The 26,878-nt window shown below is 44.1% G+C and overlaps 1 protein-coding gene across 1 annotated transcript in view; it reads right to left on the bottom strand.

The window, feature by feature from the left end:
• The window catches only part of LOC115114289 (phospholipid phosphatase-related protein type 5-like), a 74,835-nt gene that overhangs the window by 8,359 nt on the left and 39,598 nt on the right, over positions 1-26,878 (bottom strand). Inside the window, exon 5 of the mRNA XM_029642403.2 lies at positions 516-656. Coding sequence (XP_029498263.1) covers positions 516-656 — 141 coding nt within the window. The remainder of the gene's footprint in view (positions 1-515; positions 657-26,878) is intronic.

Genomic DNA, 26,878 nt, shown 5'->3' with positions numbered 1-26,878 from the left:
GTATAGACAGGTAACGAGGCATGCAGGTTTTCATTCTTACATGATCAGTTTAAACAGTGTGCGATTTAGCCCAATGTAACAATGTGTGTGGCTTCTTGCTAATCACTTGTATACAGATGATTAGTTGACAGACTATTTTCAGGGACTGGGATTGTGTACCTCTTGCCAGAGGCATTGTAAGAGCTTATATAAATTTTACCTGGACTACAAAACTAAGAAGATGAGACTCTCAACCCAAAGGGATACATACTTTATATTCCAAACCCCGATGTATATTTATGTCAATGTTTATATTCTTTGGTCAATTTTCAACCTTCATAATACACATCTGGAAGACATTTTTATCTTTCTATACAGATAATGAAGGATATACTGTGTCTGATGTGTCTTTCTGTATGTTGGACACAGCAGAATGGACTGAGGCTGACAAACAAGATACTCTAGAAAACTGTTCCAAGCAAAAGCACATTATATTGTATATTTAGCCTACTGCAGTGAAGTGTAGCTGACAATACCTGTGAGGCTATGTACTTCTCCATGGTGTTGTCCATGATCCGGGGCTGGCCCATCATAGGAACACTGCCGACCACTCTCTCCTCCGGTGGGATCTCGTTCAGCAGGGTCTTCCCTTTGAAGTTCTGCACCACCCCTAGAACCTGCACTCACAGCCACGGTCACGGGGCAGACAAAGGAAAATAGATAGGGGGGATAGATGTGTGCGGAAGAGAGAGACGGAAAGAAAGAAGAAATAGAGATGTGAGAGAGAGGAGAAGGAGTGGGAGACTTAGTAAGTTAGTTAGGCTGAGATGGAAATAGAGGCTCTGTGGTGTTTTTGCAGAGCTGAGTGCCTGGCAGAGTGCCTTTCACTTCTCATAACATGGGTTATGTTAGTATGGGTTATGTAAGTATTTTTTTCTATTATAAAGGAATCGCATGGCTTGTTGCCCAAAAACATGAATTCAAGGAGTTTCATGAATTCATGTGTCTTCAAGGAGTTTCATCCATTACCAGAGCCCAAATGAGCTTTTTTTGTGAGACGTCTATCTAAGGCAATTTTCCGATGGAGGCGAAATGCAACTCAGAGAACAATGATCATCTAGAGCAGTGGTCACCAACCAGTCGATCGTGGTCACCAACCTGTTCAATCTCTAAGGCATTTGTAGTCGTTGACCAAACATTTCTATAAAAAAAAATTTAAATGATAAAGCCTTGCGTTCCTATAATTCTTTCTTTGTTTAGCGCTGTTGGTGGTAGGTGCACATGATTCAGCAGCACTAGCACCAAGAAGGCAAAGTGTTCCTATTTTGAACCATTTAATGTGTCTGAAGGTAGAACTCTTCATACCCGGCAGGCCCAGAGAGCAAGTGCACCTATAGGCCTATCGCTGGCCAATCAGATAGTTCAGATCACTGTGTCTGCAGTTTCCTCGAGCCATAGACATAAAACAAAGCCCACTGCAAAGTTGATACTGTGAGATTTCCAAACGTTTAAAACCATGACTAGAGAGAGACAATGAATACAGCCAGCTGCTGTTTTTAAAAGTAAATTCATGTTTAAGTTGTTATTCAGCACTATCAACATTTTATTCAACACTTTTACAAGTCTTAAATGTGTGTTCTCACTACTTCCACTCACACTACAACCAGCACTGCAGCTGCAATGAATGAGTATAGAAAAGCGTTTCGATAAGCTTGCAAGATTCTCTTTAGCGGCTTGTGTATTTTTTAATATTGAGGAATATTTCATTTCCTCTGGTCATTTTAAAATAAACTATTATTAATGTTAATACAAATAGTTCGGGTAGCCATTTAATTACCTGTTCAGGAGTCTTATGGCTTGGGGGTGAAAGCTGTTGAGAAGCCTTTTGGTCCTAGACTTGGCACTCCGGTACAGCTTGCCATGCGGTAGCAGAGAGAACAGTCTATGACTGGGGTGGCTGGGGTCTTTGACAATTTGTAGGGCCTTCCTCTGACACCGCCTGGTATAGAGGTCCTGGATGGCAGGCAGCTTAGCCCAGTGATGTACTGGGCCGTATGCAGCACCCTCTGTAGTGCCTTGCGGTCGGAGGTCGAATAGTTGCTGTACGAAGCAGTGATGCGACCAGTCAGGATGTTCTCTATGTTGCAGCTGTAGAACATTTTGAGAATCTGAGGACCCATGTCAAATCTTTTCAGTCTCCCGAGGGGGAATAGGTTTTGTCGTGCCCTCTTCACGACTGTCTTGGTGTGTTTGCACCATTCTAGTTTGATGGTGATGTGGACACCAAGGAACATGAAGCTCTCAACCTGCTCCACTACAGCCCCGTCGATGAGAATGGGGGCTTGCTCGGTCCTCCTTTTCCTGTAGTCCACAATCATCTCCTTTGTTTTGAATACGTTGAGGGAAAGGTTGTTATTCTGGCACCACACGACCAGGTTTCTGACTTCCTCCCTATAGGCTGTCTCTTTGTTGTCGGTGATCAGGTCTACCACTGTTGTGTAGTCTACAAACTTAATGATGGTGTCGGAACAATGCTTGGCCATGCAGTCGTGGGTGAACAAGGAGTACAGGATGGGACTGAGCACGCAACCCTGAGGGGCTCCAGTGTTGAGGATCAGCGTGGAAGATGTGTTGCTACCTACCCTCACCACCTGTGGGCGGCCTGTCAAGAAGTCAAGGATCCAGATGCAGAGGGACGTGTTTAGTCCCAGGATCCTTAGCTTAGTGATGAACTTTGAGGGCACTATGGTGTTGAACGCTGAGCTGTAGTCAATGAGTAGCATTCTCACGTAGGTGTTCCTTTAGTCCAGGTGGGAAAGGGCAGTGTGGAGTGCAATAGAGATTGCATCATCTGTGGATCTGTTTGAGCGGTATGCAAATTAGAGTGGGTCCAGGGTTTCTGGGATAATGGTGTTAATTTGAGCCATTACCAGCATTTCAAAGCACTTCATGGCTATGGTCATGAGTGCTACAGGTCTGTAGTCATTTAGGCAGGTTACCTTAGTGCTATTGGGCACAGGGACTATGGTGGTCTGCTTGAAGCATGTTGGTATTACAGACTCTATCAGGGACATGTTGAAAATGTCAGTGAAGACACCTGCCAGTTGTTCAGCACATGCTTCGGAGCACAAGTCCTGGCAATCCTCTAGCCCAGCGGCTTTGTGACTGTTGACCTGTTTAAAGGTCTTACTCATGTTGGTTACAGAGAGCGAGATCACACAGAACATCTGATACTCTCATCAATGCCTCAGTGTTGCTTACCTCGAAGCAAGCATAGAATGTATTTAGCTCGTCTGGTAGGCTCGTGTCACTGGGCAGCTTGTGGCTGTGCTTCCCTTTGTAGTCTGTAATAGTTTGCAGGCCCTGCCACATCCTACGAGCGTTGGAGCCGGTGTAGTACGATAGCAGGATTTCTTATAAGCTTCCGGGTTAGAGTCCCACACCTTGAAAGCGGCAGCTCTACCCTTTAGCTCAGTGCGAATGTTCCCTGTAATCCATGGCTTCTGGTTGGGGTATGTACGTACAATCATTGTGGGGACTACATCCTCGATGCACTTATTGACAAAGCCAGTGACTGATGTGGTGTACTCCACATTGCCATCGGAAGAATCCTGGAACATATTCCAGCCTGTGCTAGCAAAACAGTCCTTTAGTTTAGCATCTGCTTCATCTGACCACTTTTTTTATAGACAGTCACTGGTGCTTCCTGTACACATCTCTGTGTGTGGAGTAAAGGTGATCTAGAATTTTTTTCCCTCTGGTTGCTGATAGAAATTAGGTAAAACTGATTTATGTTTCCCTGCATTAAAGTCCCCGACCACTAGGAGCGCTGCCTTTGGGTGAGCGATTTCCTGTTTGCTTATTTCCTTATACAGCTGACTCAGTGCGGTCTTAGCGCCAGCGTCCGTCTGTGGTGGTAAATAAACAGACACAAAAAAAATAGATGAAATAGTGTGGCAAATAGTGTGGTCTACAGCTTATCATGAGATAATCTACTTCAGGCGAGCAAAATCTAGAGACTTCCTTAGATTTCGTGCACCAGCTGTTGTTTACAAATATACACAGACCGCCCCCTCTCATCATACCGGAGTGTGCTGTTCTGTCTAGGTCGGTGCAGCGTATATCCCACTAGCTGAATGTTTTCCATGTTGTCATTTAGCCACGATTCGGTGAAACATAAGATATTACAGTTTTTGATGTCCCATTGATAGGATATTCGTGATCGATGTTGTCCAATGTTTGTAAGTTGGCAAGTAATATTGATGGTAAGGGGCGTCGGCGGATCCTAACGAGGCACCCCGCCCCGTGTCTCTTTCTCTTGCCTATGATGGGGATTTCGGCCTTGTCGGGTGTCTGAAGTACATCCTGTGCGTCCTGCTCTTTGAAGAAAAAATCTTTGTCTAATCCGAGGTGAGTGGTCACTGTCCTAATATCCAGAAGCTCTTTATGTACAAAATATTATGTACAAAATAAGTTACAAATAGGGCAACAAAAAAACACATAATAGCACAATTGGTTAGGCGCCTGTAAAACGGCTGCCATTTCTTCCAGCACTATCTTAACTCATGACGTTACTACCATGCAGGAATCGGTAGGTAGCTAACCAACCAGGTTTAATGTTAGCTACAGTAACTAACATTAGGCTATAACTAGTCAAGCAAATAGGTCTGAGATACAAATAATAAGATCACACACAGAACAATAGCTAGCTGGCCAGCCAGCTAACGTTAGCTAGCTAACAGTACACTTTAAATTGAAATTAAACCACTTTGTCAAAATCTGAAAATGTAGCTAGCTATCTTACCCGAACTAATCATTGATGGATGCATCTCCTTCGGACGCCATGGTTGCTCTTAGTATGAAGATGGAGACAGGTGTTTTCTCCATCTCCTTAGCTATCATACTCAAATTCCACTTGTCTCAAAACTCAGTCCTCCAGAAAGTGGAGAGCTTACACTAGCTAACAGTACACTTTAACTTGACATTAGGCTTATGAAGTTTTCATACGCTATACATTTTTTCAAAGCAGCGTTAAAGAGGACTACCTAGACATACTGACCAGCTCAAATAGAACCAGCTCAAATAGACAGAAGCATGCTATATGGCAGACCAATCCAAACTCAACTCTCGGCATGTCCAGTCCACTTATTATTATTATTTTTTTTTTTTTATTTCACCTTTATTTAACCAGGTAGGCCAGTTGAGAACAAGTTCTCATTTGGCAGCAAATAACTGTCATTGGCAGCAAAGAACTGGAAGGAAAGGTGGCCAAAGGAGGTGTTGGCATTGGGGATGACCAGTGAAATATACCTGCTGGAGCGCGTGCTACGGTTGGGTGTTGCTATGGTGACCAGTGAGTTGAGATAAGGCGGCGCTTTACCTAACAAATACTTATAGATGACCTGGAGCCAGTGGGTCTGGCGACGAATATGTAGCAAGGCCAGCCAACGAGAGCATACAGGTCGCAGTGGTGGGTAGTATATGGGGCTTTGGTGACAAAACGGACGGCACTGTGATAGACTGCATCCAATCTGCTGAGTAGAGTGTTGGAGGCTATTTCGTAAATTACATCGCCGAAGTCAAGGATCGGTAGGAAATAGGAAGCCGATTCTAGATTTAACTTTGGATTGGAGATTCTTAATGTGAGTCTGGAAGGAGAGTTTACAGTCTAGCCAGACACCTAGGTATTTATAGTTGTCCACATATTCTAAGTCAGTACCGTCCAGAGTAGTGATGCTAGTCGGGCAGGTGGATGAGGGCAGCGATCGGTTGAAGAGCATGCATTTAGTTTTACTAGCATTTAAGAGCAGTTGGAGGCCACGAAAAGAGTGTTGTATGGCGTTGAAGCTTGTTTGGTTTGTTAACACAGTGTCCAAAGAAGGGCCAGGTGAATACAGAATGGTGTCGTCTGCGTAGAGGTTGATCAAAGATTCACCAGCAGCAAGAGCGACATCATTGGTATTCACAGAGAAAGGAGTCGGCCCGAGAATTTAACCCTGTGGCACCCCCATAGAGACTGCCAGAGGTCCGGACAACAGGCCCTCCGATTTGACACACTGAACTCTATCTCAGCCAATCACTGAACTCTATCTCAGCCAATCATGGCTAGTGGGAAGGTTGCTGTCTATTTATGTGGCCAAACCAACTAGGCTTGTCATTTAACAATTTTATTTGTATTTACAGATGGCATACAAGTTTGTTATTAAAGCACATGAAAGTTCACATGTTCCAGAAGGCATTTCTTCTTTTTAAACCTTTTAAAAGTTTAAACGGCTCTCCTGTGAAGTAGTGACCCCCGACATATGCAGTCAATTGAAATAAATTCATTAGGCCCTAATCTATGGATTTCACTACTGGGAAGGAGCGCAGCCATGGGTGGGCCTGGGAGGGTATAGGCCCACCCAACTGGGAGCCAGGCCTACCTACTGGGGAGAAAGGCCCAGCCAATCAGAATGGGTTTTCCCCACAAAAGGGCTTTATTACAGACAGAAATACTCATCAGCTGTCTGGGTGGCTGGTCTCAGACGATCCCGCTGGTGAAGAAGCCGGAAGTGGAGGTCTTGGGCTTGCGTGGTTACACGTGGTCGGTCTGTGGTTGTGAGGTCAGTTGGATGTACTGCCAAATTCTCTAAAATTACGTTTCAGGCGGCTTATGGTATTAACATGAAATTATCTGGCAACAGCTCTGGTGGACATTCCTGCAGTCAGCATGCCAATTGCACACTCTCTCAAACTTGAGACATCTGTGGCATTGTGTTGTGTGACAAAACTGCAGATTTTAGAGTGGCTTTTTATTGTCCCCAGCACAAGGTGCACCTGTGTAATGATCATGCTGTTGAATCAGCTTCTAGATATGCCACACCTGTCAGGTGGATGGATTATTTTGGCAAAGGAGAAATGCTCACTAACACGGATGTAAACAAATTTGTACACGACATTTGAAAGAAATAAGCTTTTTATGGACAATTTCTGGGATCTTTTATTTCAGCTCATGCAACATGGGACCAATACGTTACATGTAGTATTTATATTTTTGTTCAGTATAATGTCAAAATGCTCTGAGAAGAACAACATTGGCAAGTCAATTCAAGCAAAGCCAGTATGCAGTAATAATGTATTGGGCCTATAGCCTACTGCACAAACCTCATTGCTACAGAACTGTTTTTAACAAGTTAATGTTGCATTTGCTTATGTTTTTTTAAAAGTAATGTTTAACAGATCCTTGCTTGCTTTTGGACTCAGAAAGTGATCTTGACTCAGAAAAGGTTGGTGACCACTGATCTAGAGGGACTCTTCCATTACCATTACAAGGCCAAACGGCCCTGCAGTCATTTGCTGACTTATATCCCAAACAATAAATAATACCGTATGTGTGGTACTTCTTTTCAGTATATGGGTCAGTATACTTCCGCTTCAGATATGGTATGTTATGAAATTGCAATGTAGTAATAATAGTTTGTGCGCAAGTTGTAATCTTACACCACGGCACTAAATTATATACACATGCATGACTGAACACTGCATGTGAGAGTGAATAACACAAGCAGGGCACAGGCGTACAGAGAATTGACAAAAGTAGGGCACATCAAAGGTAAAAGACATATTTGACTTAACGTGAGACACATACACATGTTGCGAATACATCCAGGACATAGCATTCTGTCGTTATAGGTTCATGTACTCTATAACACTTTAGGGGGAAAAACATGCAGTCACACACAAGACACAGACATGGATGCAAGTAAACCTGCATACACACACACACAACTTTACCCCATGGCCCAGGCACCCTGTGGTTTTCACACACATACGCTCACACACACGCTCACACACACACACACGCACACACACACACACACACACACACACACACCTTTACCCCATGGCCCAGGCACCCTGCGGTTTTCACACACACACGCTCACTCACTCACACACACACACACACACACACACACACACACACACACACACACACACACACATCCCCCCCCCCATGGCACAGGCACCCTGCTGTTTTCTGTTAGGCACTGTGCTTTCTTGCTGATGATGCGTGATGTGCGCCTGCTCGCCTGTTATACGGTGGTTTGATCTCCGATATCTCCTGCTGGGTCCTTTCCCACCTTTCCCCATTCTCGTTAACTAGGTCATACTAGAATGTGTCCCAAATGGCACCCTATTCCCTACATAGTGCACTACTTTTGACAATGGCCGTTAGAAAAGTGGTGCACTACATAGGGAATAGGGTGCCATTTGGGACGCACAGTAGCACAACCCTCCACCTCTCCTCTACCCAGGGATACACTACAACTCTCCACCTATCCTGTCAGAAATTGATTATCTTTGTGCTAGTAGTAATTTAGAGTTGTTGATGATAAACATGCCATGAGCAGCAACTTTGCACTAATATTTCCACACCCAATTTGTATGCACAACCAATTAAGCAAGATTTCTCCATAGACTAGTGCTCTGAAATCCGAGAAACTCAAGCAAATCTAACGGTGTTCATACTCGCTCTAGCAAGAGACAACAACTAATATGTGTATTGCAGAGATATCAAAAGGAGCCCACTCATAGAGGAGCTCAGTCACTTTCCCTATACTAAACACAACAGATCCACATGGCCCTACTGTGTTCATCTGAGCCAATTATCCAGCCATACTAGGGGGAAAACCCAGTGTTTTCCGTAAGTGCTGGCCCGTCGGCTAAATAGACTATAACAGAGTCTTTGTAAGCTGGTTACTTTTTCCACTTCATAAATTAACTAGGTTTCTTTTCATTTAGACGTTTCAATTCGCTAGCCAGAAAAATCTGTAGTCTTCTCCCGCTAGAATGAACGTTGTGCATCTTACATTGATCTATTGGTAGGACAGGCACCTGTCAGTCACAAAGCGAGCGATGACAGGGAGACTGCTGGTTTGTACAGTTTTTCAATCTGCTGTCTGTTCCACCTCTTGGTACCGGTGTTATTTTTGTGCCCTGTGGTTGGCTGAAGTCAAATCTATTTACGGAGGAGAGCATGATGCTTCTTCCTCATCTCCTGTGAGTGAATTTACACGTCCTATGGAATGTAACTGGTAACGATGAGTTGAAATCCACTTAATTATTGTCTTGTGGCACGTGCATACTGGTAGGCTGCTACTGCTTTTTGCCGATTATCTGCAGATAAATCATGAAAACATTCGACGGTGTTGAATCCTCACTGCAGGATCAATAGGAAGCGAAGAGAGTGCCTCAGTCTGGTCCAAAATACGATAAAAGACAACAGATTTGCATTTGTATTTATTAAGGATCCCCATTAGCTGCTGCCAAGGTCCAAACAGGATTAAGGCAATTACATCCCCCAACATGTACTGCTTTATTTAACATCATACAACACATTATTACACCGCTACTCTACTACTACATAATTACAATATACAATAAATGTATAATTCCATAATATTTCAACATTACAATGTACGTGTGTGTAGTGTGTTTAGAATATGTTTGCATATGCGTGTGCGTGCCTGTCCTTGTTGTTCCATAAGGTGTAGTTTTATCTGATTTTTAAATCTGATTTTACTGCTTGCTTGAGTTACTTGATGTGGAATAGAGTTCCATGTAGTCATGGCTCTATGTAGTACTGTGTGTTTCCCAGAGTCTGTTCTGGACTTGGGGACTGTGAAGAGACCCCTGGTGGCATGTCTTGTCGGGTATGCATGGGCGTGCTAGCCGTTTGAACAGACAGATCGGTGCTTTCAACAAGTCAATACCTCTCAAAAAGACAAGCAGTGATGCAGTCAAATCGCTTCTCTATTTGGAGCCAGGAGAGATTGACATGCATGTTATTGATGTTAGCTCTCCGTGTACATTTAAGGGCCAGAGGTGCTGCTCTGTTCTGGGCCAATTGTAATTTTACTATGTCCCTCTTTGTGGCAATTGACCATATGACTGGACAGAAGTCCAGGTGCAATAAAACTAGGGCCTGTAGGACTTGTTTGTTTTGTTGATAGAGATGTCAAGAAAGCAGACCTCTCTCCATCTTAGCTACCGTTGCATCAATATGTTTTGACCATGACAGTTTACAATCGAGGGTGACATCAAGCAGTTGCTCAATTTCCACATTACTCATTACAAGATTTAGTTGAGGTTTAGGGTTTAGTTAATGATTTGTCCCAAATGCAATTGTTTTAGTTTTAGAAATATTTAGGATTAGCTTATTACTTGCTACCCATTCTAAAACTGACTGTAGCTCTTTGTTAAGTATTGTTGTGATTTAACCATTTATTGATTGAACACTCACCTTCAACAACATAGTGTCCTTCAAGCTCATCACTAAGCTCGGGGCCCTTGGTCTGAACCGCGCCCTGTGCAACTGGGCCTGGACTTCCTGACGGGCTGACGCCAGGTGGTGAAGATAGGCAACAACACTCCCGCCAAGCTGATCCTCAACACAGTGCCCCAAAAGGGTGCATGCTTAGCCCCCTACTTCCTCTCCCTGTTCAAGATCATCACTAAGCTCGGGGCCCTGAGTCTGAAGCCCGACCTGTGCAACTATCCTGGACTTCCTGACTGGCAGACCCCAGGTGGTAAAGGTAGGCAAGAACACCTCCGCCACGATGATCCTCGCCATGGGGGCCCCACAAAGGTGCGTGCTCAGCCCCCTCCTGTACACCCATGACTGCGTGGCCAGACACGTCTCCAACTCAATCAGCAAGTTTGCTGATGACACAACAGTGCCTGATCACCAACATGCTTCTATCACGTTTCAAGTTTTATTAGTCGTATGTACAGGATACACATGGTATACACTGTCCAACGAAATGCTTACTTGCAGGTTCCTTCTCGACAATGCAACAACAATAAGAAATAAGAAAATAAAAATAGGAACATAAAGTAAATGGCTGAGTAGAATAGAATAGACATTTTAGCATAAGTATAATACAGGAAGGCACAATTTATAGTACAATATTTACACAAGGAGGGATTGGAGGCAGTATGAGCAAATCGAGTCTGGTAACAGTCGTTGTAATTTGTGTGTAGCATGAATGCATATACTCTATGTGTGTGTGCACCACACAGGTGGATTTGCGGAGCTCCTACCTACTTGCATTCTACGCGTTGCGCGACACAGAGTCGTCGGGGTTCATTCTGCTGACATTGAATTCTGAACCTCGGGCTCTCAGCAAGGTATGGATTTCTCAGTTCATCCAGTTTTTTGGGTTGGGGTATGTCCAGATTGTTATTGTGGGTACATCATCATCAACGCATTTCCTAATGAAGCCCGTGACTGATGATGTATATTCCTCAAAGTCGATGGATGAATCCTGGGTTGAGGAATCTTTGAGCATATTCCAATCAGTATTTTCAAAAACAGTCCTGCAAGCATCGAGTCTGCCTCCTATGTCCAGCGCCTCACTATTCTCTGTATTGATGGCTCCCTCTTGAGTTGCTGCTTGTAGGCTTGGAGAAGGAACAGAGAGACGCTATCTGATTGGCCGAAGTGAGGGTGGGGGATGGCGTTGTACACATCACGGCTGTTTGCGTACACATGGTCCAGCACGTTGTTTCCATTTCTGTGGCAGTTTAAATGTTGGTGATACTTTAGAATCATTTGTTTACAATTTGCTTGGTTAAAATCTCCCACGGCAATCAAGACTGCTTCCAGGTGAGACAATTCTTGCTGGTTAATGTGCTTATATAGTTCACTAAGTGCGGCCTTGATGTGTGCTTGTAGGGGTATGTACACAGCTGTGATAATAACACAAGTGAATTCCCTCAACATATCGTGGGGTCGGTATTGAGGCATCAGAAACTCCATGTCAGGTGAACAGGAGCTCGAGACGTTTTCAACTTCGGTACACAAGGAATTGTTGTCGAGGAAGCATACACCTCCCACCATACCCTAATCAGAAGCCACCATACGATCCATACGCAAAATTACAAAGCACAGTCGAGTGAATTGTATGTAAGCCATGTGTCTGTAAAAACAAAGATACAGCATTCCCTGATGTCCTTCTGTAATTGAAGCCTTACTCGAGTTCACAAAGTTTATTATCCAGCAATTGGATATTAGTCATCAGGATACAAGGAATCATACCACAGGAGGTTGGTGGCACCTTAATTGGGGAGGACGGGCTCGTGGTAATGGCTGGAGCATTATGACTGGAATGGTGTCAAATACATCGAACACATGGTTTGATAACATTCCATTTACTCCGTTCCATACATTATTATGAGCCGTCCGCCCCGCGACAGCAGCCTCCACTGAATCATACCTGTAGGTCTATTCATGGGTGCCTGACTTTGTATCTGGCGGGGGGTCTGAGGGTCCTCCCCCTGAAAATGTAGCATTTTTAAAACCATTTCCTGTGATTCAATATTTTTTCTCAACAGGGAATCAATGTTTACTTGAAAGAACACAAAACGTTTTTAGGTTTTTGCCACAATACATTCAATTGAAGTGTAGACTAGATTTTGCCACAATAAATTCAATTAAAAGAGTAGACTAGACTAGTTTTTCTGACTTGATTACTAATCTACAGCCTTCCTCTAAGTCCCACCCACAGTGGTTGACAGGTCTGAAACCCTAACAACTCTGTGACTCAAAAACACCCTGCCCCCTCCCGACAGTCCCACCCACAGTGATTGATTGAAAGTACAAACTGTTAAAGGGATAGTTCACCCAAATTACAAAATTACATTGCTTTCCTTACCCTAAGTGTCCATAGCAGCAGATCCAATAAAATACATTCAGTGCAATTGGAAAGTATTCAGACCCCTTGACTTTTTCCACATTTTGTTACGTTACGGCCTTATTCTAAAATGTATTAAATAATTTTGTTTCCCTCATCAATCTACATGCAAAACCCCATAATGACAAAGCAACAACTGTTTTAAATGTACAAATAAAAAACAGAAATACCTTATTTACATAAGTATTGCTATGAGACTCAAAATTGAGCTCAGGTGCATCCTGTTTCCATTGATCATCCTTGAGATGTTTCTACAACTTGATTGGAGTCCACCTGTGGTAAATTCAATTGATTGGACATGATTTAGAAAGGCACACACCTGTCTATATAAGGTCCGACAGTCGACTAAGCCATGATAATTGAAGAAATTGTCCATAGAGCTCCGAGACAGGGGAAAGGGTACCAAAAAATGTCTGCAGCATTGAAGGTCCCGAAGAACACAGTGGCCTCCATCATTTTTAAATGGAAGAACTTTGGAACCGCCAAGAATCTTCCTAGAGCTGGCCGCCCAGCCAAACTGAGCAATCAGGGAAGGGCCTTATTCAGGGAGAACCAGATGATCACTCTGACAGAGCACCATAATTCCTCTGTGCAGATGGGAGAACTTTCCAGAAGGACAACCGTCTCTGCAGCACTCCACCAATCAGGCCTTTATGGTAGAGTGACCAGACAGAAGACACACCTCAGTAAAAGGCACATGACAGCCTACTTGGAGTTTACCAAAAGGCACCTAAATTACTTTCAGACCATGAGCAACAAGATTCTCTGGTCTGAATAAAACAAGATTGGCCTCTTTGGCCTGAATGCCAAGTGTCAAGTCTGGAGGAAACCTGGAACCATCCCTACAATGAAGCATGGCGGTGGCAGCATCATGCTGTGGGGATGTTTTTCAGCGGCAGACTAGTCAGTATCGAGGGAAAGATGAATGGTGCAAAGGACAGAGAGATCCTTGATGAAAACCTGCTCCAGAGCGCTCGGGACCTCAGACTGGGACGAAGGATCAACTTCCAACAGGAAAACGACCCTAAGCACACAGCCAAGACAACGCAGGAGTGGCTTTGGGACAAGTCTCTGAAAGTCCTTGAGTGGCCCAGACAGAGCCCGGACTTGAACCCGAATGAACAACTCTGACCTGACAATAGCTGTATAGCAACGCTACCCATCCAACCTGACAGAGCTTGAGAGGATCTGCAGAGAAGAATGGGAGAAACTCCGCCAAGCTTGTGGTGTCATACCCAAGAAGACTCGAGGCTGTGATCGCTGCTTTAACAAAGTACTGAGTAAAGGGTCTGAATACTTATGTAAATGCATTATTTCTGGGGGGTTTTTGTTTCATAAATGTGCAAAAAAATTCTAAAAACAGTTGTTGCTTTGTCATTATGGGGTATTGTGTGTATATTGATGAGGGGGGAAAAAACAATTTCATCCATTTTAGAATAAGGCTATAAAGTAACAAAATGTGGAAAAAGACAAGGGGTCTGAATACTTTCCGAATGCACTGTCATTTGACAAACAAACATTAATGTGGCAATTCATATATTGCAGTAAACTACTGTAAATATTGACTTTAATCTCAAGAGGACAAAGGTTAAATGTTAAAAAAGGTTATCTTACTTAAAAAATAGTCCTGATCATATAGGCCTAGACAATAGACGATATCCGAAACACTGAATTCATACATGTTCAGTCATTTTAATTGTAAAGTAATGTCTTTTTACTCAATACCACAATCTTAGAGGTAAAGTTGTTAAAGTATTCAAATTAGCTGTGTATTTCAAGGCATTCGAATGTACCAGAGGCCACCAAAATAGAGCTTGTTCTGCAATGTTTTCCCCCCGAACCTCTTAAGCCCAGAACTCCCTGGTTGGTTACTTTTGTTATTTGGCTGGCTACTCCATGTACTTACAGAAAACAGAACTGAGCCATGACCATTGATTTTCCAGGTTTTCCACCCAGATCTACAGTAGATAGTTAAACACGGATCAATCTATGACAGTCTTAAGATTAATCATTGGGAGGAAATGGTAAAACAGGCCTTAGATCAGTGCTTAGAGGAAATTTCATCCTACATCTTGTGGCTATCCCTGGTGCCTCTTTTTTTTAAAGATGGTGAGAGTAAAGGGACACACACAGGGTTGTATTCACTACCCAGCAAACAGGGGACGTCCTAAGGACATTCTGCAAAGTTCCCATTAGGTCCCTTTAAGGGTTTTGGCGAGACTTTATCCAACTCGCGTTCTGGGAACGTTCCAGGAATATTAAAACATATCGTTAACCTCGGCACCAGAAGAGGATGTTCAGTATAGGTCCCGGTTTGGTCACAGTATAACTTTATAACAAGTTATTATTATGTCCATTACATGCTGACCTCACCGCCCGCGTTGTGTGTGCCAAAAGTTGTCAGAATTTTGTTTCATGGTCCTCTGGAGGTTTGTGTAGTTCCTGCATTTACCCAGGGACGTCCACAAGGACGTTTTTAGGACGTTCTTGGGCATTGTATTATGGTCCCCTGGAGATTTTGTCTAGTTCCCGGTATGTTCCAGGGGCATCCCAGATGATGTTATTAGGACAGTCTTGGAATGTGGTGTCATAGTCCCCTACAGATTTTCATCTCTGCATTCATCTCATATAAAATATTCATAGGGCAGTATTTTCTATTCCCTGAAATCTTACCAAGGTACGTTCAAGACCAGCATTTCCCACTTACACAATATCATGCAAATGAGTTATGTAGGCAAATTTACTTGGATCAGAATAAGTCATTTATTTTCTTTCACTTTGAAAATGTGGAGGACGTTGTGTAGATCAGTAGGGGGGGGAATCTAAACTAAACACTTTTTAGGTTTAAGGCAGCAAAATATGAAGACTGTGCAAGGGATGTGTAGACTTTCACCTTGGACTGTATAGAGTTCAAACATGTTACATGTAAAACGTATGTACATGTGACCACAGAGAAGGCCTTATCATGAAGAGTTAATGTAGCAAGCATATAATAAGCATGTAATACATACTGTTGGAATCGGCAAAACTTTGAACATTGAGATATTATATAAATGATAGAGAAGAAGCCTTCAATAGAAAGAGCGAAAGAGACACGGTTTTATGTCACAAGTTAATGGTTCTCTGTAGAAAGCCAGAAGGCTTTGGAATGTGTTGGGTGGATGAGAGGAGAGCAACTGTTGATATAGGGAAGACAGATGGATATCTGTGGATTAGGTGAAGGAGGGGTTGAGGTCAGGAGGTGAGGACAGATTCCCTTAAGGTAGTAATAAGGGTTTGGTATCCTGTTACCCTCTTTCTGTTGAACCATAAGATGTAAGGATTGGAGAGAAGGAGGAGTGTCTTAAGTGGGATATATATATAACTATGATGGAGAGAAATGTTTTGCTGTCTGAATACAGCTGTACAGAACCTTTGGGAAGAATTAAACTTGGTTAAAGCTTCTCTAGTGTCCATGAGTTATTTACTCCGTAAAATAAGAACCTAACAGATGGCTAAGTCGGCAGGATTCACCACAATTTGTAGTCAAACCAAAGAGTCCAGATCAGTGGAGCAGAGCTGGCAACAAACAAGGTAGGCTAGTTCCTATATCTGTTTCCACTCATTTGACATCTTGGGGAGATGAGAATCATTGGCTGAACTAATTATGGGATACCGACCTGGAGAGCCTAAGTTTAATTCTGTAAACCCATTGTGTAAACGACCGGTTGTAAATATCTGGTATAGCGTAGGTTCCATAAGGTCCATAGGTCCCGAGTGGAGGTTTTTCCTCAGCGAGATCCAGATAAAAATATAAGAACCAGGCTAAAATAAGTGAAGGGTAGGTTCCTTTAAGGAAAGGTCCCAAGTGGAGGTTATTCTCTGCGAGAGCCAGGCTAATATACGTGAAGGGTAGGTTCCTTTAAGGATAGGTCTCAAGTGGAGGTTATTCTCTGCGAGAGCCAGGCTAATATATGTGAAGGGTAGGTTCCTTTAAGGATAGGTCCCAAGTGGAGGTTTTTCTCTGCGAGAGCCATGCTAATATACGTGAAGGGTAGGTTCCATATAGGATAGGTCCCTTGTGAGGGTATTCCCCTGCGAGATCTGTAAAAAGGACAAAAGTCCAAGTTGCAGTGAGTTTTTTGCTTAAGATAAGAGTTCTTAGAAGATAGTGAGTTAAAAAAGAAAAAGAAAATATAGAATATCCTAACACTGTTTGATTTATGTGTAGTAGCAGTATCAATACGGAGAGAGGTTGGTTTATGCCCTGTGGGGAGAGGGTGAGATGAGATGATGTGGGTTATCAATAATAGTGATAGTTGAGAAAGTCCTGGAATAGGACATAAGGTCTTGTCCGTATTCTACAGTAATAAATTTGCAGACGCTATGGTATCGGTTCTAATAAAAAGTATTAAGTGCCTTGACCAATTAATTATTATCCGGGGAAGTGTGTAGTGCTATCTTAAAGAATAGTTAATAGAAGGTGTGTATTATAGTGAAGAAATCTAAAATACCCTGAACACCCATTACCTAATATAATGTTACCTACCTAATATAATGTTACATACCCTACATTATTCATCTCATATGCATACGTATATACTGTACTCTATATCATCTACTGCATCCTTATGTAATACATGTATCACTAGCCACTTTAACTATGCCACTTTGTTTACATACTCATCTCATATGTATATACTGTACTCGATACCATCTACTGTATCTTGCCTATGCTGCTCTGTACCATCACTCATTCATATATCTTTATGTACATATTCTTTATCCCCTTACACTGTGTATAAGACAGTAGTTTTAGAATTGTTAGTGTCACGAGTGGCGCTCGGCGGTCGTCGTCACCGGCCTATTAGCTGCCACTGATTGTCTTTCCTCCCCCTCGTATGTTTATTGGTAGCACCTGTTTATGTATGATTAGTTTGTCTTTATTAGACAGCCGGCCCGCCTGGTTGTTGTGCGGGATTATTTCAGTGTAACCTTCGGCTCTGTTGTAGAGGTACGTGTTAGTGCCTGGTCGTGATTTTTCCGTTGTACATTTTCATTCCCTGTGTTTGGGGCCGTTACTATTGTGAGCACCCTGTGGTGCGTTGGTGCTACTAAAGACGCACAGCATTGCACTCTCTGTCTCCTGCGTTTGATTCCACACCCACGACATCCGGAGCAATACAGAATCCCGCACCTATCAAATTGAATGGAGTCAGCAGGAGCAGCAGCCAACCCTCTCCCATCGATGGAGGAACGGGTTCTCCACCACACCACCGTCCTCCATCGGATCGGATCCGCGATGGATCAAGTGATGGAGAGAATGGACCGATGGGAGAGGAGTGGTCTCCTCTCTCCACCTTCGGCACCCCCGGCTCCGGACTCCCCATCTCCCGACTCCAGCACCCTCCGTCTGACGCTACCGAGGGCTTATGATGGAGCGGCGGCGGATTGCCAGGGGTTTCTGCTTCAGCTGGAGCTATACCTGGCCACCGTCAGACCCACTCCCTCAGGAGCGGAGAGGGTGAGTGTCCTCATCTCCTGCCTCACGGGTCGTGCTCTGGAGTGGGCGAACGCAGTCTGGAATGGCCAAGACTCAGCGCGGGAGCACTACCCAGAGTTTTCCCGCCGCTTCCGTGCCGTGTTTGATCACCCTCTAGACGGCCGAGCGGTGGGAGAACGACTTTTTCATCTCAGGCAGGAGAGGAGGAGCGCCCAGGATTACGCGCTGGAGTTCCGGACCTTGGCAGCCGGATCTGGGTGGAACGACAGGGCCCTTATGGACCACTACAGGTGTAGTCTCCGAGAGGACGTCTGCCGGGAGTTAGCGTGTCGGGACACCACTCTGTCACTGGATCAGCTGATTGACATGTCCATTCGACTGGACAATCTGCTGGCTGCCCGCGGGCGTTCAGAGAGGGTCCTGTGCGTTCCACCACCCAGCCCCTCCGCTCCCATTCCGATGGAGTTGGGAGGAGCTGTGCCAAGGGGTACCGGAGGAGGAGGCCTTCCCTGCACCAACTGTGGTCGGAGAGGACACACGTCTGATCGGTGCTGGGGGGGTCCGTCTGGGTGTAGAGATGGCAGGCGGAACGCTTCTCGATCACCCCAGGTGAGTCTGCATCAAACTCACCCAGAACCCCCTGTTGGCCACATGTTTGTCTTAACCTTTTTTCTTCACTTTTTTCACTCTTCCCATCATAGGGCGCTAGTCGATTCAGGCGCAGCTGGGAACTTTATGGATCGCGGACTCGCCCTTAAGTTAGGGGTTCCGCTGGTGCCGATAGATTCTCCTTTCCCCGTGCACTCCCTAGATAGCCGGCCATTAGGGTCAGGGCTGGTCAGGGAGACCACGGTCCCACTGGACATGGTGACGCAGGGGAATCATAGGGAGCGTATCAGTTTTTTAAATGATTGATTCGCCTGCGTTTCCAGTGGTGCTGGGGACTCCCTTGCTGGCCCGGCACAATCCTAAAATTTCGTGGAGACAGGGGGTTCTCCAGGGGTGGTCAGAGGAGTGTTCTGGAAGGTGTTTGGGAGTTTCCATTGGTGCCACGTCGGTGGAGAGTCCAGACCAGGGTTCCACAGTGTGCATTCCCCCCGAGTATGCCGATTTGGCAATCGCTTTCAGTAAAGTGAAAGCGACTAAATTACCACCTTATCGACCGGGAAGGGATTGTACGATAGATCTCCAAGTAGACGCTGCGCTTCCCAAGAGTCACGTGTACTCGCTGTCCCAGGAGGAGACGTTGGCAATGGAGACATATGTCACGGAGTCGCTGGGACAGGGGTACATTCGGCCCTTCATTTCACCTGTCTCCTCGAGTTTCTTTGTTGTGAGGAAAAAGGAGGGAGGTTTGCGTCCGTGTATTGATTATAGAGGTCTAAATGCCATCACAGTGGGGTATAGTTACCCTCTACCTCTCATCGCTACGGCGGTGGAATCATTCCACGGAGCGCAGTTCTTCACAAAACTGGATCTCAGGAGCGCGTATAGTCTGGTGCGTATTCGGAAGGGAGACGAGTGGAAAACCGCATTTAGTACCACATCAGGCCACTATGAGTACCTCGTCATGCCATATGGGTTAAAGAATTCTCCAGCCGTTTTTCAATCCTTTGTAGACGAGATTCTCAGGGACCTGTGCGGGCAGGGAGTGGTTGTTTATATCGATGACATTCTGATCTACTCGGCCACTCACACCGCGCATGTGTCTCTGGTGCGCAAGGTGCTTGGTAGACTGCTGGAGCATGACCTATACGTCAAGGCTGAGAAATGCGTGTTCTCTAAACAAGCCGTCTCTTTTCTGGGATATCGCATTTCCACCTCGGGGGTAGTGATATAGGGCGACCGCATTAGGGCCGTGCGTAATTGGCCGACTCCAACCACGGTAAAGGAGGTGGAAGACAGGGGAGGAATGGGTACAGCGCTCCAAGGAGACCTGGAGGGCCGTCCAGGAATCTCTACAACAAGCGAGTGGACGGCAGAAGAGGAGTGCTGACCGCCACCGCAGTGAGGCCCCCGTGTTTGTACCGGGGGACAGGGTCTGGCTCTCGACCCGAAACCTACCTCTACGCTTGCCCTGCCGGAAGCTGGATCCGCAGTGTGTAGGGCCCTTTAACCTAATTTAACCTAATAAATGCTAATAGCACTCGTTAAAACTCAAACGTTCATTAAAATACACATGCAGGGTACTGAATTAAAGCTACACTCGTTGTGAATCCAGGCAACAAGTCAGATTTTTAAAATGCTTTTCGACGAAAGCATGAGAAGCTATTATCTGATAGCATGTAACACCCCAAAAGACCCGCAGGGGACGTAAACAAAATAATTAGCATAGTCGGCGCTACACAAAACGCACAAATAAAATATAAAACATTCATTACCTTTGACCATCTTCTTTGTTGGCACTCCTAGATGTCCCATAAACATCACTATTGGGTCTTTTTTTCGATTAAATCGGTCCATATATAGCCTAGATATCGATCAAGGAAAAAATAGCGTTTTATAACGTAACGTCATTTTTTTTAAATGAAAAAAGTTGACGATAAACTTTCACAAAACACTTCGAAATACTTTTGTAATGCAACTTTAGGTATTAGTAAATGTTAATAAGCGATCAAATTGATCACGAGGCGATGTATATTCTATAGCTGTACGTCTGGAAATAATGTCCGGGTAAATCTCAACCAAAATATCCGGTCGGAGACCGGAAGAAATGCGCTGCCTCGTGTCCGTTTGACCAAGAAACAAATCGTAGGCAAATGACAAGACTGTTGACATTGTGTGGAAGCTGTAGGTATTGCAACCTCGGCTCCATTTAATGTGGTTCACGTTTAACAATGGGTTCAAGTGGCGCATGGATATATTTTCCCATTTTCAGTGATCAACTTTTCCTGCACTTTTCGATGAAACGCACGTTCTGTTATAGTCACAGCCGTGATTTAACCAGTTTTATAAATGTCTGAGTGTTTTCTATCCACACATACTAATCATATGCATATACTATATTCCTGGCATGAGTAGCAGGGCGCTGAAATGTTGCGCGATTTTTAACAGAATGTTCGAAAAAGTAGGGGGTAGGAGTAACAGGTTAAAGTCCTGAGGAGAATAAACGAGGTGTGTTATCGATTACAACTCCCTTCCTATTATCGTATTAACCCCTCGTTTCATGTGTCTCTCCTCAGGCCGGTGGTAGCTGGTCCCCTGCAGGACAGTGAGGTGCCGGAGGTCCCTCCCCCCCCTCTGGACATCGAGGGGTCCCCGGAGTACACGATCCGGGCCATTCTGGACTCAAGACGCCGGGTGAGGGGCCTGCAGTACCTCGTGGACTGGGAGGGGTACGGCCCGGAGGAGAGGTGCTGGGTACCGGTGGGTGACATCTTGGATCCATCCATGTTGAGGGATTTCCATCGCCTCCATCCGGATCGCCCTGCACCTCGTCCTCCGGGGCGACCTCGAGGCCGGTGTCGGCGCGCTGCGGGAGCCGCGTCAGGGGGGGGTGGGGTACTGTCACGAGTGGCGCTCAGTGGTCGTCGTCACCGGCCTATTAGCTGCCACTGATTGTCTATCCTCCCCCTCGTATGTTTATTGGTAGCACCTGTTTATGTATGATTAGTTTGTCTTTATTAGACAGTCGGCCCGCCTGGTTGTTGTGAGGGAATATTTCAGTGTAACCTTCGGCTCTGTTGTAGAGGTACGTGTTAGTGCCTGGTCGTGATTTTTCCGTTGTACATTTTCATTCCCTGTGTTTGGGGCCGTTACTATTGTGGGCACCCTGTGCTATTAAAGACGCACAGCATTGCACTCTCTGTCTCCTGCGTTTGACTCCACACCCACGACACCCGGAGCAATACAGTTAGTTAGATTACTTGTTGGTTATTACTGCATTGTCGGAACTAGAAGCACAAGCATTTCGCTACACTCGCATTAACATCTGCTAACCATGTGTATGTGACAAATACATTTTATTTTATTTGATTTGATTTGAGTGTTCAGGAATAATAACTGTTTATATGGTGACAAACAGACACTTTTCTCCCTGTAAGATAGAGCTAGCAGACTTTAGTACAGGTATGGAGGCGCTAAAAGAAGCGCACAAGAATTCTACCAATTCGTCTGGAATATGGGAAATTTTTTGCAAATGAGATCAAATTGGACAACATTTTCCTGCTGACGGAGAATTCAAATCTGATAAAGAATTCAGGGAGGCAATTATGACTTGGCATAAAAACCAGAATCAAAAGCTCAATATACCAGTGTTTTTATGTCAGCATTCTATCAACAGAAAATGCATCATAATAAACCCGGACTGAGTAGTAGTATGCTGCCACAGAAGGACTGGGAACGGGAGTGTATTGATAGAATTTGCACTTCTGCTTTGATGGCAGGTTTTAACCCTGTGATCAAACCGGTAATTGCGGGGTAGTATATTTAATTCAAGACAATGTTTTGAGAGTGGAATATAACTCCGCTTAACTCGCAGACGGCGAGGGGTTAATAGGGCCATTGAGAAAATCACTACCTATAGTTTCAATGGCCAAGATAAGACAAAAAAACGTTGCGGAAAAGCATCAAAGCGTAGGGAGACTGAGTCCTGTTTTATGAGTGGGGCTATTGGTCATTGAAAAAGGGACTGTAAAGTGGGTATGGAGCGTGTATTCGGAGAAAATGCTGCCAGGCAAGCGTTTGCATCATTTTCAAAAGCGCAACAACAAATCCTCCGGAAAGTAGAAGGAATGGAACTTTCACCGAGCGGTGTATAGTCTCTGTTCTATCGATAAGTGGTTCATAGACATTTTATGTGCGAGACCGTAACACATTGGTAGACAATTTGGCATAACAAGGTCATAAAGCATCATATGACAAAGCACAACTAGCAAAGCAAGAGGTAACTTATTTTGGGGTTTTGATTTCTAAGGGCAAATTACACATTACCGGGGATCGGGTAGAAACAATGCGTTATTTGGCATGACCAAACACTCCTCGCACGCTCAGGAAAACCTCAGGAGTTTTCCATTTTGTTAGGCATTTTATTTCGTCATTCTCTGAAATTGCTGAGACACTTACAAAGTTGACGAAAGGGGACAAAGTTGACGAAAGGGGGGGGGTCCCCACCCCATGAGAGGATAGAGCCCACCCCATGAGAGGATAGAGTGGAATCAAGAGTGTGAGGAAGCTTTTTTCGAGTTAAAGAAGCAATTGTGTCAAGTGCCAGCATTGGGATTGCCAAATCTAAAATGATCTGTTAAAAAATGGTGTTCGTGAACAGGAAAAACATTGTAGCGCGATGGTTACGCAAAAATGAAGAGGGCCAAGAGGAATGCTACTACCATACCTTAGGGAGGTACAGGCGACAGAAACGGTGTTGCATAACACGGCTTCCATTACAATGGGTCAAAAAGTTGATTTGTATGTTACACACGCAGTAGCAACCATAGTGAACATCACATGAAAATTGACCATTTCAGGAGATTGGTGCTTTGAAACCTGCGTCATTAATGCCGTTGCATGGGGAGGGTGAATCGCATACATGTGACCCAGATCAGATTACTCCAAAACCTAGGCCTGATTTGCAGGAGACAGCATTGGAATCGGGAAAAAATATTGTTTACAGATGGCTCGAGTGACATGAACACTGAAGGGAAGAGAGTAACATAACGGGGTACGCTGTGTGTGGTATGCATTTGGAGTAGTTCATGATTTCGGTACATTGTGGTCACAACGGGGCATGTTAACAGCGACAGGAACACCATTAAAAAATGGTCTGGAGGGAGAGGCATTATCAGAAGCATGTCAGTTACCCAGTAAATTAACAGTGGTGAAATGTGACAGTGGTACTAGTCGTACAGATAAAATCGCCATAAGGAATCGTAAAGCAGACAGAATGGCTGCCTTGGTGAGAGAAAGTGTTAGAGAACCACATGTATATATTGCGGATTCCTTATGATGACAAATTGGCTAAATTTGCCACAGGAAAACGTATTTTGGGTTGAAGAATCAAGGCGAAATGCCAGGGGAATGGATTCTAAAGGTAAAACATTTCAATTATATGACCAAGCACTCCTTGCAAATGCAGAAAGCCTTAGGGTTTGTTTAAATCAGACATTTTATTTGGTTTTTATTTTTAAATAAATTTACATTTGATGTCTTATTCTGGAATGGAATTCTAGAATGGATGAAAGAGTGGAGGGGTCACGAGGAATTAGTATAGGGGTTACCTAACCTAAAATGAACTGGGATCATGAGGAATTGGTATAGGGCTTACCAAACCTAAAATTAACTTTTCATATTTTATGTGGTGTGGTGGTTATAGAGAATCATGAGGAAAAGAAGACCAGTGAATCGTTAGACTCGGTGGAGAGATACTGTCGGCATGTTGCGGGATTTATTGTATGGGGTCTCATCAATGCAGTTAAATTAGGTATGCAGGAGGATGGAAATGTTTTGAATAGGTATTTAAATGGTTTCCAAAGGAAAGGCAAAGGAAGGGAGAGGAAACATTTTAATGGTGTAGAAAGCCCTGTACACAAAAAAAAATCCTAATGAGAAATGATCACCCTCATTAGAAATTGACGGAACAGGGGGATTTCATTATAAAATTCATGAGAAACACCATTCTCTATCCAAATCTCTATCCAACTTTAGGAAATTATGATTATTTCCGTAGGGAGTTATAAAGAGTTGTAAGTCTAAGTTGATTAGTTATTCGAATTTGTTCATTTTTGATTTAACATGTTTTTGTTTAATCACGTGTATGAAATGGGAAAATGACCAGTTCCCTGAGGTCCTGGTCTTTGGGTACTTATACAGTGGTACTGTGTTCAGGCTGCATATAGAAAGGCAAATAGGGATGACAGTTACTTCAAATGGATTGTGATATATGTATTGCTGATTTCAAGTTGTGTTTTTGTTTTGATACAAATATCACCAGATTGGGATCCGGGAGTGGGAATACGCCCTGCTAACTATTTAGACTCAAGAATGCTTTGAGATACTGATCTTTCTTTACCAGGCCAATCATGACAGGAAAACAGGGACAAGGGGGGGGCTGTAATTGAGAAGAGTTATGACCAGCAATAAAAGGTTGTTTATAAATGTATGTTCTAACAGCGACGATCTGTGCTAAGTTAGTCAACTGGAATTGGAGCCCTAGACTCAAAGTCAGCACTGAGGTCAGTCAATCTAAATATGGGTTGGAGAATTTATCAAACGTTTCAGTTGTGATTGGGATACTTATCTCTGAGTGTCATCCTGAGGGGAGGTGGTTTGTTTGGGGGGGAATCACTGGATGAAAGCTTGGGACAACCATGAACGTTTTAACTGTTTTTACCCTGCATTCAGAATTGTTACGTTACATCGCATCAATGAGTTGTGCTAAGCTATTAAACATGTACTTTGTGTTAGTATGTTTATAACTGTAGAAAATGCATTAGGAGTATAGTGTGTTATCAGTTTCAACTGTTCTGCCTTACTATTATTCGACCATGCTGGTCATTTATGAACATTTGAACATCTTGGCCACGTTCTGTTATAATCTCCACCCGGCACAGCCAGAAGAGGACTGGCCACCCCACATATGCTCTCTCTAATTCTCTCTTTCTTTCTCTCTCTTGGAGGACCTGAGCCCTAGGACCGTGCCCCAGGACTACCTGACATGATGACTCCTTGCTGTCCCCAGTCCACCTGACTGTGCTGCTGTTCCAGTTTCAACTGTTCTGCCTTATTATTATTCGACCATGCTGGTCATTTATGAACATTTGAACATCTTGGCCATGTTCTGTTATAATCTCTACCCGGCACAGCCAGAAGAGGACTGGCCACCCCACATAGCCTGGTTCCTCTCTAGGTTTCTTCCTAGGTTTTGGCCTTTCTAGGGAGTTTTTCCTAGCCACCGTGCTTTTACACCTGCATTGTTTGCTGTTTGGGGTTTTAGGCTGGGTTTCTGTACAGCACTTTGACATATCAGCTGATGTACGAAGGGCTATATAAATACATTTGATTTGATTTGATTTGATTTATGGGTTAGATGTAATGATGGAGGAGTATCATTCCCCGGAGACTGTATATTGTTACAGGAGACCGCTCATGGAAGAGGGAGAGCAGCTAACTGTACACAATATGGGGATTTAGTTGAACGTTACACATACCTAGATCGTGGTAACAGTAGAAGAGATAGTGGTGGCATTTCAGACACTATGGTAAAGCTTTCAGGACACCTGAGACTCAGAGTTTTGTTAGTTTGGATATTATTACCAACTCGTTCATTTTTCTCAAATTTTTAACAGCCGGTGAACATTTGACAGATTACATGCAGGAGGTGTTCTCACGGCAGGAGCTGTAGGGACAGTAACTGGAGCTGTAGGGACAGTAACTGAAGGAGCTGTAGGGACAGTAACTGAAGGAGTAGTATTAGTAGTGACGGATGCTATATTGATAGCATGGAATTGGGCTACTGCACAAATGAGGGTATTGTGAGACTATTTTCATGGGCCATGTTGGAAGTAGCAATGGTTACTAAGTAGCAATGGTTACTTTCGTAGCATTGTTGGGATATCAGTTTATGATGACTCATGTCACATGGATTAGTAACTGGTAACTGGGGGGCCGATGGCAGGACAGGGGATGTGGTTATTCAAATATCACAAATGATGTTGTCAGGAAATGACCCATGTGCTGCAGTGTGTAT

This window comes from Oncorhynchus nerka, linkage group LG9b (assembly GCF_034236695.1).
Source record: "Oncorhynchus nerka isolate Pitt River linkage group LG9b, Oner_Uvic_2.0, whole genome shotgun sequence".
NCBI lineage: Eukaryota > Metazoa > Chordata > Actinopteri > Salmoniformes > Salmonidae > Oncorhynchus > Oncorhynchus nerka.
The sequence above is the reverse complement of the archived record's forward strand: the minus strand, read 5'-3'. Positions and strand labels throughout refer to the sequence as shown.